The following is a 19,837-nucleotide window of genomic DNA, read 5'->3' as shown; positions in this document are numbered from 1 at the left end:
CCCCCCTGACTCTCCCTCCCTCTTCTCAGTTTCTGTTCCCCTGAAAGACTGCCTTCTGAATCTTGGAATCTCTTTCCAAATCTTTTCCAAATTGATTTGGAGGTTCCAAATCAATTCAGAGGGTTTTTTTTCCTCCTGATTCAATTTGGATTCAGTGATTCAGCCTCTGAGTAGGGCCAAGTCTTCTCTGAATCGAATCATCGACCAAAGCTTTGTACACCCCTAATAAGCAACCTATCCATCCCTTTTGCTTTGTAGGTTCAGGGATACCAGTGGGACCGACACTTAGTCATTATGGCTGGGGAATTATTTATTTGCAACTGGAGATACTACACTTACTGTATTATGGTACCTCTCAAAGAAATCTTCTAAACTCAAAACTACCAGTGGGGAATGGCACTCCCTAGAAGAAATCCTTCAATCTCAAGACTTTTTTTTTGAGCCCAGTTTTTTCTCCTGCCCAGGCAGGGGGTTGGACTTGAAGATCTACAGGGTCGCTTCTGACCCTACTTCTATGATAAGACTACCAAGGGGGAATATAAGAAAATAAACAATTTAGCTGATTGATACTGACTTAGCCATTGCATACCCTTGTTTAAATTTCCCAGTAAGCACTGAAATCATTGAGCTCAGCAAAGCACACAGCACCTATGGTCACTTTAACTCAGAATTGGCACCATAGTCATGTGGTAACATGCACCTTTTTGCATAACAGCCTATGGATGATAGCCATTCCCAGGAAGTGGGAGACCTAAGTTATCTGTTCTCCTCAGGCTGAATAGATTCATGACCATAGTTTGCATTTTCCTCATTTATTAACTTATTTGTAAAATTGTGTCTGAACAATTTATGAAGTTTTTGTGGTGTCAAATACAAACGTAAACTTCCAGCTCTGATATAGCCTCAAGCCCCTATCCAACTTTGAATCCAAGAAATGTACTTTCTGATTCTTTCTGTTAATATCTTTTGTCATTTCATTTTGGAGATGATCCAAATCCCCTCAACTCTCCTGGTGATGATTTTATATACGGCAGCCACTTCCTTTTCTTCAGTCTGAAAATGGGTCTCCAAGGAAGTGCCATTCTGCACTGATCAGTGAAATAAATGTCTTACCAAGGATTGTAACAGCTGATACATAGTAAACTAAATTATGTGTCAGAACTCTGCTCAGGTCAGGAGAGGTTAGACTTAGCTTTGTCTCCTTTATCCTGAGGACAAACTCCAGTTTTAACATTAATTAAAACTCTTCCAGGTAGTTGCAAAGAACATGACTGGCTTGGGGTCCTAAGCTTTATAATACTGGATACCTTGTGTTACATAGCTGAACTCTGACATATCTCTTCCATGTTGATCTTTGTCCCACCCACAATAATGATGGTATGCCACTACTACTGCCAATGCCACAAGGCTTAGAAGTCACAAGGCTCAGAGTCACAAGGCCCAGCAGCAGTGCAGCTGCTTCATCAGGGAGTTCTCTTACATAGGTGAATCTTCTGCCTGGCGAGTACTGATGGATTGCTGCCTTTTTATGCTACAAATGTCATCCAAAAGAGAACATAGGATAGAGAATCTGGCCATAAACAAAGCAAGTGATGCATAATTTAAGATGTGAAAAGAATTATATATTAACAGACTCTTAATACTATACAGTACCTAGATGCATACATTCTTTACTTAAATATCTTTCCACATTGAAGCATGTGAGTGTAAGTCAGTTCATAATATTCTTAGTCAACAACCTTCCCACATTTACAGAACATGATGAGAGACAGAAGACAACCATATCGGGAAGAGAAAACTTTGCCTCTATTGCAGACAACATGAAATAACAGGATGGTAAACATGGAGGATACAAACACAATTCTCAGGGATCTCAACACATTGGAAATCTGGGCTAGAGCTAACATGATGAAGTTCAACGTGGACAAATGTAAGGTGTTTCACCTTGGAAGGAATAATCAAAAGCACAAATATAAAAAGGGTGACTGGCTGGATGGCAGCACTATGGAAAAAGACTTGGGAGTCTTAGTAGCTCACAGACTTAATGGCCAAGGATAAATTGATTCAATCTTTGCACGTTAGTCTAACCTGGTGAAGCTGAACTGGCTTGTAACTGGAGAGTCGTTTGCTCTGGACTGAGGAAATTCAGGCACATGCCTACAGTGGCTCAGGCTAGAAGCAGCCATCCCTTCCCTTGCACAGTACTGAGCTGGGGGGTGGCCAGGCCCCAGCAGACCACTCTGATTAGGGAGGGGTGTAAACCCGAACCCTAGCTGCATCATCCCAGGGTTTTCCCTGCTCACTGCTCAAGGAGTGGGAGTGTTGGCAGTCCCCTGCTAGCACTCTGAGGCAAAGGGGGAGGGTGCAGTACATGCATCTGTTGTTGATACAGAATTTTCCAATCGTCCTCCCTGTGTGTTTATAGTGTAGGAGATTGGACTAGATGACCTCTAGAAGACCCTCCCAGCCCTACTTCTCTATGATTCTATGATATTTAAATGGTTTTCATAGTACCAGTGTAACAGGCTGGTACTACCTTTTTTAAGTTAATGCATTTTTAATAGAACACTGGTTCCCTAAAGGCTTTCTGTTTTCAGTGAATGGAATGGTTAACTCAAGATATCTTAGCTGCACCAGAAAAAAAAAAAAAAGCTAGATAGAATTTAAAAAGGGGAACAAATCTATACTCACTATTGTTATAAACTATGAGGGTATGAATTGTGAGCACAAATTCAGTGTTATTGAATAACAAAGATGAGATATTCTGAAGGTCCATGTTCTTTGCAATTGCTAAAAACATTCAAGAGTCACAGCTCTATGGTTTTCAGGGTTTAATGCACAAAACTACTCAGGTACCCTTTCTCCTTTCTTTACCAAAATGGTTTTCTAGTCATGAACTGGTTTCTCACTTCCCCAGAGATTCCAAGTAATATTTTTTTTTTTGCACTTTACTCCCAGTGCAACTCAGTATAACCTACAATGGGAAAATCACTTTGAGGTAGGAAGATGCTCCAGCAATACACAGCCAGTGTATTTAGACTTTGTGCTGCTTCTGTTCCCTGCTGTCACTGTAGATGAGGAAAAGGTTTCCCAGGCCCTTGTGAATCTTCCGTATTATACTGGCTCCTTGAAGGAAGGAGCAGCTCATGCAATTTAGCACAAACCTTAGGTTATGTTAAATTATGCTGGGAGACGGGCTTAGTATACAGGTAGTATAGAACAGAGTGCATCTGGAGCTCCATACACATGGGGCTCTCAGTCATAAATGAAGATCTAATCCATCCATTTTCATGACCTAGGAACTGCATTGCTTAATCATTTTTGGAGAATGGAGAGAAGCAGTTTAAAATACACACAGATGGAAGTGGAGTGAGAAAATAGCTGAGAAATTATTTTGGATTGAGAAACTGTTTTCAGTTAGAATTGCCAGTGCTATATCTCTCTTTTCATTGTCAGGCTCTGCTAGGAAAAATCAAGTACCTGACATATCTTTCCCTACTAGTCCTCTGTGCTTTTTTCATTAGAAAATCCTGCTATAGAAAAGAAAGAAAAGTACCCTGTATTATAGTTTCTAGACAATGTTGCTCCTTATGTGGGTTTAGTGTTTATACATCTCATATTGGGAGAAAAAATATTATTTCTTCTAGTTTCAAACCAGTGATTCTAACTTTTTATTAGCTAATTTCCCACAGTCTCCCTCCACTAGATGTCTCCCCTCCTCTACCACAAGTCAAATCTCTTGGCATAATGTGATAATAAGGGTAAAAACATAGAGCAAGAGCAATTCACTTTCAGTGGTAAAATCCCCTCCATCGCTTCTTATCTAGGCACAATTAGAAATTAGAAATCAGCATCTAACATTTATATTTACATACTGTGCTATGTGCTGTCTTGACACCATATAAAAATAGTAATCACCAATACTTTATTCACTTTCTTGGCTTTCACAACAGCAGTTAAACACAGGAGTCAATCAGTCCATCTTTCCAATAACCTACATCTCTAATGGACCATAGAGAAAGCAGCCTTTTACCATGGAGAAGAAAAAGAGAAATGTTGATTGTGCAACTCTTGTTTTTGAAACCTCATTAAAGAAAATTAGGAGCTCCAAAAGGTTGGAACATCTCATAGATAAATCATGCCATAAATAAAAGGATCCCTTTCTTCTTGGGACAAATTTAGTCTAATTAACTCTGCTCCACAGTTAGTCAAAATCCTGGATAGTAGAGGGAGGATACTGAAAAACAAATTTTCTAACAATTGATTACTAACACAATTAGATTCAGGATCTCCATAAATGTTACATCCGACATTTTGATAGACAACCTCCAGTCTTTTCTCATGTAAGATTCCATCACTATTGTGATGAGGAGAGTTGCTCAACCCATTTAAGCCAAATTTAACAGAGTGCAGGTTTGTGATAAGAGAAATCCTTGCTTGTGGAGTTCGCTCTTTTGTCTTGGTGGTGCCTCTGAGTTCAGGAAATAGATCCCACAAAGCGACTTAGGTTTGGTTTAGGCACTTCAATGCCACACGAGGTACTTGAGTAAGAAGCCTAGAGACTCTGAATTTGTCACCCAACCCCCTGGAGATACAGTAAGCTCATTGATGCATATGATTTTTACAGTAAAATTTCCTATGCCTAAAGGTTTGCACCACAGGCACAATGTTCCAAGACTGGAAACAGATGTCACCTTTGTATTGCCATAAGATGTTTTATGGCAGTGCAAAGGCCAACCAAACAGACATCCATGCCCTTTGTTGGACCTCAAATGCTCAAAGTTTATGGGTGTGACATTGGTGGTATAAAACTATGCTGCTTTTTTTGTGATGGATGCCTGCTTCATGGGAGGAGAACACGGGCAGCCCAGAGCAGCAGGTGCTCCTGGGGCTTCAGGAGCTTGAGCCTGAGTACCCTAGGAATTCCTATTCATGAGGCATGCAGCCCCCAGACTGTCTGCCCAGCTTCTCTCATTTTCAGGGGCATGCTTCAGAAATGCCCTGGGCAAATATCATGCTGCTGTGACGTGACTTGAGGAACACCTCTGCAAATGGGGAAACCCCAGGTTCTCCACTTGCAAACTTGGACCCTAGGAATCCCCTGGCAGGGAATTTGCCAGGTAGGGGTCTGCAAGCAAAGATATGGGTCTGTTTGCAGTTGTCCTAAAGGATTGGGCCACTGAAGCCTAGAGAGCAGCAGGGGCCTGACCTTGTGGGACAACGGGAAATGTCTGTGTCACCCAATGAACTGGATCAGCTGTGCTGGGACACATCCCAGCACAGCTAATCCGGTTCATTTGGTGACATCTGTTTATAGCTTAGCTGGATGCAGGAATCAATACAGTTATGTTGGCAGGTGCACCACATTGACTAAATAGTAGGATCGGGCACAACTAGCCCAGGCAGAACTAAAGCAGCTATACCTCTTTTGGTAATCAAGTTAACTCAGTCCGAGCTCATACACCATGGAGACATGCCTATGACTAAAAAAAATCCCCAGTTTTCAGTTAAAAAAAAAAGAAGTAACCCCAAATCCACATGTTTCTGTGATTAAAACGAAACATCACTATATCTATATCCATCATTTTAAACATGGAAAAATGTGGATTTGCGGTTACTTCTTTAAAACCAAAAAATGGGGATTTTTTTTTAATCAGAGAAAACCAGGATCCCTGGTGATCTGAACATTAGGTGTCCCTCCATCCACTGTCTCATAATAGAACGTGGGAGGAAAAAGAGCCAGCCTTCTTTTATAGCTGAAAGGTTTGGGGCCCCACCCTAGACGTAGGAGACCTGGGCTGAATTCCTTCCTCTTGTTTAGATTTAAATCCACACCTGTCTCAAGGTTGACTTAACTACCAGGTAATAGAGTATCTTAGGGTAGGGCACTGTTCTTTCCTAGGGAAGATATTCTACTTTATACAAATTAATTCACTGGTCAGAGAAGAGAATATGGATTGATAGTCTAGTGGTTATCCCACAACATAGAAGATATTGTTAAACTTCCTCTCAGACAGAGGCATGAATTAAAGATAGATATCCCAAGGCCTTGGTGAGTGCTCTAATCCCTTAGTTATATGAGAGAAGGAAACTATACATACTTAAATGCAACAAATACAAAAATAGGTGTATCCCCAAAGCAATATGTCTGTCATTAGGATGGGCAGGGCAAAATCTCTCTCCTTCCAACTATCACCATCTCCTCAGCTTTTTTACTGGCTACCTACAGCAGCTCCCTGCTCAGCTGGGTTTTATAAATTCCACCCTGAGACACGTAAATCTTCCCATGCATTGTATAGCAAACCTAAATATTGAACTCAAGGCTACAGATTTCCATGAGAGATGGGAGACTGAAAAGTTAGGTGTTGCAACGTTGAGTCAAAATTTGTTTGGTGAGTCTAGCTCCAAAATCCTGACCTTCAGAAAAGTTGATAAGCATCATTATTTATTTGAGACTGGCTTGAGAAAGGCACGTGCTGGACAAACGAAAAGTGGATACGTATTTTCAAACTACATTGTGGGATGGATTGTAAGGAGTGCTTTAAAACTCAAACTTGCTCAATGTCTTACCTATAATTTGGGCTTCCTTATCTTAAATTGCAGCAAAAATGCAATTGAAAACAAAACTGCTATTTTTCCTTACATATTCCATGCAATCATTGTCTGTCTTCATGAAATGGGAGTTCCTGAATTCTTGGGATAAGACTAACTCTTCTGCCAGATACTATTTAAAAAAACTTGGTATCAGAATTCCCCAAATTCCTAAAATGTACCAAATATTATGCCAGAGATTTTACAAAACAACCTACCAGTTAAAAGACAATGTTTTCTATGTAGTGCATAGGATTACCATGTCCTGTTCTTCACTGTGCCATAGAATCACCATGTGATGAAGTCAAACAATTTAAGATCAAATGTTCATAGGAAGATTATAATTTAGGGACCCTCAATATTTGGTGGAAAACTTTAGACAATTGGTCCAGATGCCACAAAAGCATTTTGATGTCTAACTACTGTTTCCCACTTTATTAAAATGAGCCCAACATCTAAAAATACTTTGATATTCACGGGTGCTAAGCATCTGCATCCCTTTGTGACCTTAACTGAAAGTTTGGGTGATAATCATCAATAAGTATTAAGGAAATGAGCTACCCAAAAAGACAATTTTACAAATTGGTGCTTTTATATTTTTGTGTTTATACATCCATCTATAAAACTCTTGTTCCATTATGGTGGTATAGGATAAATTTAGTTCAAACCTGCAAAGTCTCCCAATCCTTCCTTACAGTATCTTGCTATCCAAATAAAAGTTTAGGTATATCTTCCCCACATCCAACTGGTAGACCTTCATTGTAATACAGATTTTTCCAAAACTGGGATGAAGCTATTAATACTATTTGTTTATGGATTATAATACTAGTTTTCCAGAGACAAAACAACAGATATTAACTATGCTTAGTTTGAAGGATCCAGAGCTTGGAGCTCTTAGAGAGCTGGCTGGCATAAAAAAATCTGTCTGGAAGAATGTGTTTCACTGTATAAGAAAAATAGAAAATATAAAAATCCAGAGCCATAGGGTCTGTATGAAAGTTGGTACATAACAAAGCTTGGCAGTATGTGCTACAATCAGAAAATAGAGGGAACTGATTTTTAAGATCTGGCTTCTAGGCATCCAGATCTCATGGCCATCATTCTTAGCTGTTTCAACCCACTGATTTTTTGATACATCTCAGAATTTATGAAATGTTCCTGTCAAGCTACTAAAATGAAAATGGTAAACACATTGTTTCAGTGATGAAAGTGGTAAGCTATATAAAACAATAGTAACTCTAGTAATATAATCTTGTTAAAAACGTACATAAAGTAACTGAAGACAAAGAGACACAGATTGGGCAGAGGGGAAGAGCCCATTGGGAAAGAGCTGCTCCATGGCACCAAAGCCTGTAGAAGCTCTTCTATTCCAAACCCTCCAGGCTCTGAAGTTCAGGCAGGACTATAGGAAGTGAAGGCCTGGATGTGTCCTTTGGGGAATGATCCTGTTTATCTTCCATGGAAGTTACTGCTGGAATGAAGTACATTCATTCCCAAACACACCATTCATGAATCGTACATTTGCAAGGGGAGGTCATCAAGACCATATCATGGGCGAACGATGCTTGTTGTGAGTAGGAAGGGCCTAAGTCTCTCATGGAGGGTCCTGAAGTGCTGAGAGCAGAGTTCCATCTAAACCCAAACTTCCCTAAGGTAGGGTGCGCACATTCCTCCAAATCCCTCTAACAGCAAACCTTTTTGAGTTCTTTGTTGTGTTTTGGGTCCTTTGAGCCCTTTGATCCCAACAGGGAGGTATGAAATAACCCATGGACTTTATCATAACACTGTTCCTGTAAAAGTTGGTACTAGGGCATGAATAAATTACAAAGGTAGGTCAGCCATATTTTTAAATGTGCAGTAGACACATTGTTTAAGGGCATATGGAAAACAGGTGTTGCAAAAACCAGCTTCACAGCTCTAATCACAATTTTCTCTGAAATAACTTAGTATTGTATAACTCTGAATTACCTTTTCTCAATCAAATTATTAAGTATAACACATGGTCAGAAGCATTTTTTCTATGAGAACTGTGCTTTTGTAAAGTTAATTACTAAGGTCACAGATAAGCGAGAGAAAATGAAGCATTGAAAGTATTGATTTAACTATTAAAACCTTTGGGCAATTATTTGATGAAGAATGCCTTCAGGCTCTCTTAGTTAAAACTATTGGAAAAAAAAGCTGAACTCTTCTTCAAGGTTAAGTTTAGAATGAGAACTAGTGAGATGTGCTAATCTGCACTGTACCTGTACAGATGAAACTTGATAGTCCTCCATAGATGACATCATCATTGTCTGGTAATATAAATGGACACCTTGTCTGAACCTCCAAACAGTATTGCTTGCAAGGAATTCTGTTGCTGCAGTGAAACTGTGTGACTTCAAAATACTGGGAACAGAGCCAGGCTTTGTAGACAGCCTAGAAAAAGAGAAGAATCAAAAGTATACATGGATGACAATAGCACCGTCATTATTAGAAGTACATACTATACAACACACCTATGTTAATGCTGCTGCTTCACACAAGTGTTAAGAGAATATCCCCTGAGTAAGATAAACTCATATCTTTACCCTCCCACTTTGGATCAGAAGACCCCAACGAAGTCATCTAAAATTACTGTGTTTAAAAATATAAACTGTCACTGCAGCATGGTTGGATTAATATAATTCCTTCATCTTAAATTTTCTAGAGTTGTATTCTATGATGCAGCTCTTAGACATGTATGAAATATTGTACTTTGACAGATAAGTGAGATCCTATGCACAGTTAGAACTGATCTGGAAGAAGCACAGGAGATAAAAAAAACCACAGTAAGGAATTTCCAGCTGAAATTTATTTAGTGTAATCAGACTTGTTTACTCTTTGTATTGTTACCATGTGGAGCAAAGCTTTCAGGTCACAGTAGATGGTGCTGCTCTCTCTCAAATGAAACCCTTGTCCAGCCTATAGCACTAGAAAGCACATTAGGGTGTTTGGATAACAATAGCCATGAAGTAGGAGCTAAATCTATAAACAGTCAGAGAGAACATTCACATCTGGAACCAGATTTACCATAGTAAAGACTCTAGCAGCTGAGGTGGAGCACCCTACAGAAACAGATGTCATTAAAAAAAATCAAAGAAGCAAATATTTTTAAAGGAAATAAATGAATTGTGCCTGGTTTTTTTTGTCTTTCTTAACAGAAGATGACATTCATAATTTTAATTTAACTCCATTTGCCATTGAAGTGCTTCACAAGTGATCATTCAGAAAATGCAGAAGTTGAATTTGTTGAACATTAAGCAGTCACAGTGGGGAAACACCTACGTAACTGAGTTCAACAGCAATTTCCTGTTTTTCTAATACATTTTCCCCCACTAACCTATTTTGAAGTGCATTGTTTAAGGTTTTTATTATCTAGGATTCTTGATCATGAAAATTTCCAGTCATGTATTCATTCCAAAATTTTTGAAGACCATTCCAAAATATTTTTCTTAGGATCCTATGAAAAGTTTAAAACTGCATTTCTTTTTTTATAGGCTGAAAAATAATATAGTTAGCTGATTATTTTCCCTCTTGTTATACATACTTTGAATAAAAACAGAAAATGATTAAAAATTTAAAGCACTGAAAATTCAACAACTGATATTTGAAAGGGACAATTTACTGAAGGTGTTGGTTTAATTTCAGAATGTTTCATTTTATCAGCTGTAGTTTTTATTTGTGTCAGGAAAAGTTTAAGTTATGCAATTAATTCCAGGGCAGCAGTTCTAGCACCATAAAGCCATTATTTTAGCTTATTTGCAATGGCAGCAGGTACAGCCCAGGTTGTTAAGTGACAAACTGAAAACATTATCACTAATCTGTCCTTTATGATTGCCCCTTTGTCACAGCTTTTACCTATTGCATAGTGAAGAAAAATATATTCCCTTATCAATTCAATTTTAATTTCTTGCATACAGTTAGTATTTGTGAAAAATGATTAACAAGGCAGCCAACCAAGTGATGTGTTTATTCATTCTTAAACTTTTAAATTACAAATGTAATATCAAATTATTAAAAAATGTTGAATATGTGTAGTATTGAATATTGACTATGTACTCTTGTGCTTTCAGTGGTTTGACTGATCTAAACCCATATATTGACCCTCCAGGGTATGATAAAATGATGTATTACGGTTCTGCTTGTAATTTCTGGTGAAGCGTAGTCTGTTGGTTGGAAAAGGAAGCTTGGCGCTCATAAAGGGCATATTTTGACAAATCATTTACTTCCCTATGTCTCATTCTTGCTCATCTGTAACATGCACCATACCCTCAGTGTCTGACACATTTACACATTAAAAATATGAGCAATCCCAGGATAAAAGCTGCTATGTGAATCTTCTATAAATATCTATATAGGTTTTTGGACAGTGAAGTATGCAGTATAGACTACTGGGCAGTAAATAACATGTAATGCTCCATCTATGTTTAAGAAGGATTAGAGGTGAACAGTATTCAGAAGCTGGAGCAGCTACATTTAATCTGCACAGGGTGATTACATGTAATTTATGACCAACTTTAGTATCTGTTGTCAGGTCACATATGTCATTCTACAGTTCATATCCCATCATCAATTTTTAGGCTTTCTCCATACAATGAAGTTGTTGTACCTTGCTTTTAAAATTTGTGTCTATCCCTTTCAAATTTCATTTCTTGTAATTTTTATTCAGACCCTCCCATTCCATCTCCTGTCTGGTGTTTGTTACATTTTCTCTCCTACCTGCTGTAAATTTGGGTTGGGAACATTGCCTTTTTATTTGGGCTCTTGGCTCTGGTACTTTTGCCCTTCTTAGTCAACCAAAGTCCAGATTTGATGATATTCAGATCTTGCTGCAGGTTCATCTATTCTGCCTGATTCCTCTGATGGCTGGTTTGAAGGGATATAGTCCTAAGGATAGGAATGAGTACTATGCACTGTCAGTCAGTGATTTCCTATTTTTGGTATGGTTCTATCTAAAATTATATTACTTTTGCTTCTATACAGTCTAAACTGTTGAGAATTTCAATAGGTCTGTGATATATGTAAACAAAAAATCAAATATTGTTATACCTGATTATTATTCCTATCTCAAGGAATACCAATTGCCACAGAATTAATAGGGGAAACCATTTAAATAGCCATACTTACCAAAACAGACTGTGGTCAGAGATAATCCCCAGCCTAGAGGCCCATGCACTAGCATGTTGAAACATACCAGTTTCTATAGCCAATGGTATATCAGAGTATAAAAATGGCTAATACCACATCTGGAAAAATCCCAGAGCAAGGCTTGTGTTTACACCTGTGGAACTTTCTAGTGAGCTGCTGAAACTACTGTGCCCTACTAGAGAAAAAGCCTCATCCAAAGTACTATTTATAGTTTCATAGCTTCATAACTGGTAGGGTTCAAAGGGACCTGAACAGATCATCAAGTCCAACCCCTTGCCATGGGCAGGAAAGGATGCTGGGAACAAACGACCCGGGCTAGGTGATTTTCTAGCCTCTTTCTGAAGACCCTGAGGGTAGAAGCAAGCACCGCTTCTCTTGGAACTTGGTTCCAGATCCTAGCCACCCTGACTGTGAAGTAGCGCCTCCTGATATCTAGCCTGAATCTACTCTCCGTCAATTTATGGCTGTTGTTCCTCGTTACTCCTGGTAATGCTCGGGGGAACAGGGACTCCTCCATAGCCTGTTGGTCCCCCTTAGCCAGTTTGTAGATAGCCACCAGATCCCCTCTCAGCCTTCTCTTGTGGAGGCTGAACAGGTTCAGGTCCTGTAGCCTCTGCTCATAGGGCCTGCTTTGCTGCCCCCTGATCATGCGGGTGGACCTCCTCTGGACCCTCTCCATGCTGCCCACATCCCTCCTGAAGTGTGGCACCCAGAACTAGGCGCAGTACTCCAGCTGTGGCCTGACCAGTGCCGCACAGAGGGGGATGATCACTTCCTTGGACGTCCTCGTGATGCATCTATGGATGCATGACAGGGTGTGGTTGGCCTTCCTGATTGCATCACCACATTGGCGGCCCATGTTCATTTTGGAATCAACAGTGATTCCAAGATCCTTTTCGGCCTCTGTGCTGATGAGAAGAGAGTTCCCCAGCCTGTAGGTATGGTGCGGGTTCTTATTCCCCAGGTGCAGCCCCTTGCACTTGTCAGTATTGAATCCCATCCTGTTCTCATCTGCCCACCCCTGTAACCTGTCTAGATCTAGCTGTAGCCTGTTCCTCTCCTGCAGTGTGCCCACTTCTCCCCACATCTTAGTGTCATCCATGAATTTGAACAGGGTGCTTTTCATCCCCTTGCCCAAGTCACTGATGAAGATGTTGAACAGTGCGGGCCTGAGGACCAAGCCCTGCAGAACCCCACTGCCCACATCCCTCTAAGCTGAAAAAGACCTGCCCACCACCACTGTCTGGGTGCAGCCCTCCAGCCGATTTGTGACCCATCTGACTGTGTAGGCATCGACGCCACAGTCATCTAATTTTTTAACGAGAATGGGGTGAGCTAGTTTTTGGGAAACTAGCTTTAAATGCCTTTGTCAAGCTCTTGCAAGATATTATAGCTCTTCACAGATTGTAACACCTAAATCCAAGAGCTTTCCCTTAGTTACAATACCAAACCTCCAAATCTTCAAGGGAGTAATCTACTATTTGTCTTACTCCCGTAGCACTTGTTTTTAAGACAATCTTTCATTAAAACTCATCATAAGCTACTTCCACAGAGGACTATATTCTGTAAATGGGATGCAAACAGAAGTCAACTAAGGAAGTAGCCACTGTAGATAATATTCTTTCAGTTATACTGAAACACACTTAAATGAAAGAAACAATTGAATGATAGATGACAGTTCCACTGAGTAAACATATTTGCTAGATGTTTCTGTTACTTAACTAGTAATTTCAGTGTTTATTTAAACTATCATTTAAATGGTCAAATTGTGGTTTAAAAGATCAGACTTCATTAAAATGAGTGGAGAGTGCTCCTAATACTTTTAGGACAATTATTTCAGTTGCTCTGTTTACAATGTCAGTAACAATACCTCAGATGATCTTATCAAGATTATTAATGCAAACAGAAAATCTAGCAATTAGGGATAGGTGAACCTGAAACAGATCTTCAAATAGATATACTTGATTTGAGCAATATATTAGTAATGGGCCCAATCCAGAAATATGATAAGCATTTTCAAGTTCCAATGAACTCAGTGTATAATTCAGGTGTTCAGTAGCACTCAGAATTTGGGATATAGTTCAACTTCTGTTAAAGATAATAGGAAACTTTCCATTGATTTCAGTGGGTGTTTCATTGGTCTATTAGCACTGCTTTCATATTTGAAGCTTACTTTTCATGAACTGCCTACGCCAAATTCTGTTCCACCCTTGCAGGCACACAAGTGTGATTTTATTCTATTTTGCTCAAGTCCCTGTTGAAAAAGAAAGTATGTGGGTCCTTTTCTCCATGTTGCTTTTTTGTGACTACCGTAAGAGCCAGATAATGGATGAAACGGGATGAAATATGGATTTTCAGGGTTTTGAACAGGACGGAATAGGATTGCAGTCTTCTGCCTAAGTTCACTTAGGGTAGAAACATGTTGCTGAACAGAAGCAGATCAGCTATGGCAGGACATGACCCCCATCCCACCGCTCCCCTGCCCAATTCTGGGAGATTCCCTATGCTGACTGGTGCCTCATGAGGAAGCATGGGTCTGTGTGGGCCATGCTGTGGAGTAGCTCAGCCCAGCATGGGAGCTGGAGAATCCCTGCCTTTACATGGGGAACTGAATTAACCAGTGCCTCTGCCTGAATTCCTGGCAAGGAGGTACAGGGTGATGGAGATTCTTGTGTTCCTGGGTCAGGACCCAGGCTGGTTTGTGCTTCAGGAAGAGGTATGGATCAGCATGGGTCCCCTCATGCCTCCTCACTGGGACCTGCACTAAGTCCCACACTGACCCAGAGGCATGGACAAGTTCTGGCATGGAGGCATGGAGCTCCAGGAATTCCCTGGTCCCCGCACCCCTTTGCACCTCCTTGCTGGAACCCATGCTGACTCATGCTTCACATAGAGGCTCAGGTCAGTGTGGATCCTGGCATGGAGTAGCATGGAGTGATGTAGGAGCCAGGTAATCCCTGATGTCCTCTGCTTCCATGGGGGATCCTGTGCTGATCCATGACTCATGCAAAGGTACAGGTCAGCATGGGTCCTGGCACCGGGTGCTGCACAGGAGGTAGGTAATTCCTGGTCTCCTGTTCCTTCATACCAGAACCCATGTTTCATGCAGAGATACATGTCAGTGCAGGTCCCTGTATGAAAGCAAGGGGCACTTGGGATTACCTGGTTCTCACACACCTTTTCCTTGGGCCTCCCCACCTTGCTAGGAACTATCTCTCCACATGAGGTATATAGCATGTGCAGGATTGGGCCCTTAAAGCCCCTGGAGCATGTGTCTAGTATGGCAAGAGAGTTCGGGTAGCTCTGAACTGCCAGTACTCTCCCAACACACAGCAAATAGATGTCAGCTGCAATAAAGAAGCAGACTTTATTAGTACTTTTTATCTCCCCATTGCTGTGGCATGACAAAAAGTAGGAACATTTTTTTCTCAGCATTTGTGGCTCCATAAAAAATGTTATGGAGGCACAAATGAGATGTTAACCAATGTCTGTTTCTATCCTTAGATGCATAATAGTTTGAATAGAATCTGGCTGCTTGTATCGAATAAAAGGAAACAAAATTGCATGTGTTAAGGTTTGCTTGTAAAATTGTTGTTACTTTTGCTGCTAGAAATGGAAAAACAATAATTTATTTCAAACTCAGAAAGACTGTAGATTCTAAACGTGATTAAAAAAAATAGAACTGTTTAAATTACACAGTAGGAAATACCTGTGGGAAGGGAAGGACTTAAATGCTGCCTTAGAGGTTGTTGACCCTAAACCCTCTCTTATGAAGAATGAGGAAGGCATCCTCTCCCTCCCATTACAGCTAATAGCCCAGTGGTTGGGGTACTTTTTCTAACTCCCAACAGTATGTCCACCCAGGCCCCCAGCCGTAAATTCTTAAATTGGGCAGCACCTCATATCTAGCTCACCTGCAGGTACTACATCACACATGCACGTACACATAAATCATAGGGGCTTGTTACATAGTAATTTTAGGTGCCTTCTTAGCCCTGGGATCAGCTGCACGTGAACACCTTTAAATGGCTTAACGCACTCATTGTTCATCTTAAAGTTATGCCAGTTCAGGGCAGGGTTATCTCTAATCTACCTAATTTTGCTTTTATTCTATTAAGGTGTGGCCAATTCCCAAACCTATTCTTCAACATCCTGGGATGCAGTGGGTGAGGGGGGATGCCAAGGCACAGTGGGGCTGGGCATGGCACCTCATTCCCTCTCCTTCCCCAGGGTTCTCAGACACAGTGTAGCCCTGGAGCACCCAGAAGCTATGGTGCCTCCCACCATTGCCTGGATGAGCTCCCTGTACCCATCAATGGTGGTGTTGGGGGCTGAGCTCTGGAGAAAAAAAGAATAAGCCCCACCCCCAACCCCGTGCCACTTCTGGCTGGGCTGCCAGGCACCTGGGTGTCATCTGAACGTCAAGAGGCCTAATCCTTTTTTTCTATGAAACTCAGGCAGCAAGCGGCTGGCTGGCTTTCCAGCCTGGCCAGTGGCAGCACGGAGGTGGGGGAGAAGGAAGGGAGAAAGGGCTCCAGAGGAAAAAAGGATCAGCTCCCTCAGAGCTCAAACAATTAACTGGTCCAGCTAAACTACTTTAGCTTTGAGGATGTCAGTGGTGTTTAAATCATGGAGTGATGAACCAAAAATGATAGAAACGTACTTAAATATATTTGAAGAACTGGGACTAAGCAACATGGAATTAATACTATGTGAAGGATATCTTTAGCTAAAGTATTAGAAACCTGTGTTTTTGGATTTGAAATATAGGTGATTCTCCTAGTACAGTGACACTCAACCAGGCTGCTGTGGTGTGGGTATCATACAATATTAGGTGTGCAAGTACATACACATGATTGATGAAATAAACTCAGACATTTCAAATAGAAATCTATAGTGTCAAAAGCCTTCTGATCTGTTGTGGTCTTTCTGAGTTCTGTGCAACAGAATTACTCTATTATCTTTCCATAGTCAAAAAATGAGTGAAAGCTAAGAGCTGGAATTTTCCGAAGGGTGCCTTGAGTCTGCCATTGGGTATCTTGAGTTTAAAAAGGTTGGATTCATTTTAACTTCTGCTTGGTTTATTTTATCTTCCAACCATGTAGTTTAGTTTTCAGATAGTTATGTATTTCTTGATTTTATGAATTCCTAAACCTTTAGAGATCACAGTATTAGGAATTTAGTTTTGTCTTGAAGTAGGCACATCATAACAATTTGTAGCCCAGGTGTACTTGGGTATGTACTCCTCTTCTCTAATTTAAGGGAACTGTTACCTGGCAGGTGTGCTGTGGGGATGGGGGGAGACTGCAGGCCACTCACAGTTTCCCTCCATTCCTATAGAACCAGGCTAGGACAGTCAGGGGACTTAACTATACACAAATTTATTTACATTAGCTTATCACAAGGAAAAGAAACATGGATATAAACATACACGCACACACATATATATTTATATATATGATATGCAGGTAAATAACATAAACAGTAACCTCTGGATAAATGCTATATAATCTTATGCCAGGGCTCCAGATACAGGCAAGTTACAGGCAAGTAGTAGCAGAAGATTCCAACCAGGGTCTACAGTAGGGAGATCATATAACAACAAACACTATGGCAATGAACCACAAACCAAGGCACTCAAAACAACACAATATGAGGTGCTGTTTACACAATATAAGGCACACAGACACAATTTAGTACCTCATGCTTAGGGGATGGAGCACCCCAGAGCCCCCTAGATATGCAGGCCCCAACAACACTTTTGAGGGGAGAAAGGATCCCTAGAGCTCCCAGCCCTTGGGGGCTCTAGTCAGGATGCTTCCCAAAATAGCCCACCCAAAAGGCCTGGCTGAGGTGTTCCCTCCCCTTTGGGAACCCCTTTTCCCTGGTAATTCATGACTCCAGGGCCTCATGGGTGGTCAGCATCTCCTCAGCCAAGCTGCTTCCCTGAGAACCATCACATGCTCCCAGAGGCTCTGCCTTCTACTCAGGTTGGGGGACCTGGGCCACCTTGCATTATCCCAGGGCATCAGTCTGGTTTGGACCCACCATGCAGCTAAGCCTGGACTGAGCCCTGGGTGGAGACCTGAGTCATCTCAAGTGGCTCCCAGGGCTCCATTCCCTTGGGGACCTGCCATGCAGCATCTCTTGCACCAAGTTCCCAGCCTTGTGCCGGGGTTAGAGACCCAAGCCACTTCAAGAGGCTCCCAGGGTCTCTGTCCCACTAGGACCCTCCATGTAGTGCTGCCTGCACTGAATGGGGGTTGGAGACCCCGAGCTGCCTTGTGCAGTTCCCAGGGTCTTGCTGTCATGCACTGCTCATGCACTGAATGGAGGTTGTGGCTGTCTGCTGATCTCACCCCATCGAGGGGTCTTTGGGCTCTTCAGGGCAATGGCATAGGCCCCTGCTGGCCAGCTCTAGCCAGCTCTTCTCTTACCCTGTCCTCTTCTTCATCTCTTGATGCTGATGACACTCCCCTTGTGCTGGACACACTGTTCTTTTATCCCCTCTGGAGGCTCCACCCCCATATTGGAAACAGACCAATCAGGAAGAGGAGAGGTACAGTCCTCAGCCAGGGCCATCTCTGCCTTGCCCCAACAAGGTAGGGGCAAGGCAAGCCCTTCCCTTGGCATCTTCTGATTGGTGGGAATTGCCCCGCCAATCACACTGAAGCTCTACAAGCCCAGGATACCAGACTGTCATCAGCAAGCCTGCCACAAATTTATAAGTGCATCTGTGTGGCATAATTGAGTGCTGTGCTGAGGTATCTAAGGTGGGCTTGGGGGAACTAGGAAGGGTGTTGGAAATATTGTAAGTATGTTAATGTGGTATACTGCCTTGACTAATATAGTCTCCTTCTCATTGGGGTTAATATAAACTAGTTGGGTTGCTGTGATAATGCAGCTTCTAATATCCCCGTATAGAATTATTTTGTGACATGCCCTCCGTACAAACTATCAATAACAAATTATCAATAATAAAATATGTTGAACGGCATGCTGGATATGCAAATCAACATGGCACAGAGTGATCAGTGGAGTCCCCCAGGACTCAGTATTTGGGCCAGTACGCTTTCACATCTTCATCAATGATCTGGATTCAGGAGTCAGATCAGATATGAACTGGCCAAATTCACGGATGATACCAAAATATGGGGGAGGGTGGTCATACTGCAGGACAGGCTGGGGATACAGGCCAACTTGGACACACTCTCAAGGGGGGGCCAACCGAAACCTGATGGCCTTCAGTGTAGAGAATTGTAAGGTGCTGCACCTTGGTAGGAAAAACCCTCAACATGCTTACAGAATCAGCAGTACTACACTCACTAGCACCACACCTGAAAGGGACTTGGGGGTCTTGACCACAGGATGAATATAAGCCACCAATGCGATGCTGTGGCTGGCAAAGCAAACCAAACTCCAGCATGCATCCATTGATGCATCACAAGCAAAACCAGAAAAGTCATCCTCCTGCTTTACTCGGCCCTGGTGAGACTGCAGCTGGAGTATTGTATCCAGTTGTGAGGGAGCGGGCGCTAAGGGCGGCCGTGAAACTCCCTAGCGCCACTCACCGTCACGTTAGGGTGAACGTAGCACCCTCAGAATCTCGCCCGCCACGACTTTGATGTCTAATATATATAGTATGGAGGCTGCCTGTTTCCCTGGTGGACAGTACGGATGTTCCTATTCCTGCTCCTCCAATGGGGTGTCTACTTGCGCCCCGCCTTAAGGGCTACGCGTGCCTCCAAACCTCCCCTTCAGCACGCCCCAAGCCTCGCAGCTGTTCCGGGGGATGTTTGTCTTGTCCCTCGCCCATCGGGTGCCTCTCGGCCACCTGGCGCCCCACAGGGTCTATAGCGCCACCGCCGCCCAACTCTCGGCGCCATCGGGCCAGCCTTACCGCCGCCCTTGTCTCGGCGCCATTGGGCCGGCGCTATCACTGCGGGTGCCTCTCGGCCACCTGGTGCCCCACAGGGCCTATAGCGCCACCGCCACCCAACTCTCGGCGCCCTTGGGCCGGCCTTACCGCCGCCCTAGTCCCGGCGCCATTGGGCCGGCGCTATTGCCTCTGTACCTCGCC

The 19,837-nt window shown here is 42.2% G+C and overlaps 1 protein-coding gene across 1 annotated transcript in view; it reads right to left on the bottom strand.

Annotated features, from left to right (window-relative positions):
• NALF1 (NALCN channel auxiliary factor 1) overlaps window positions 1–19,837 on the bottom strand; it is an 806,963-nt gene that overhangs the window by 23,481 nt on the left and 763,645 nt on the right. Inside the window, exon 2 of the mRNA XM_090022402.1 lies at window positions 8,835–9,006. Within this exon, the coding sequence (XP_089878528.1) occupies window positions 8,835–9,006 (172 nt within the window). The remainder of the gene's footprint in view (window positions 1–8,834; window positions 9,007–19,837) is intronic.

This window comes from Crocodylus siamensis, chromosome 1 (genome assembly GCF_052110815.1).
Source record: "Crocodylus siamensis isolate JL-2025a chromosome 1, ASM5211081v1, whole genome shotgun sequence".
NCBI classification, from domain to species: domain Eukaryota; kingdom Metazoa; phylum Chordata; order Crocodylia; family Crocodylidae; genus Crocodylus; species Crocodylus siamensis.
The sequence above is the reverse complement of the archived record's forward strand: the minus strand, read 5'-3'. Positions and strand labels throughout refer to the sequence as shown.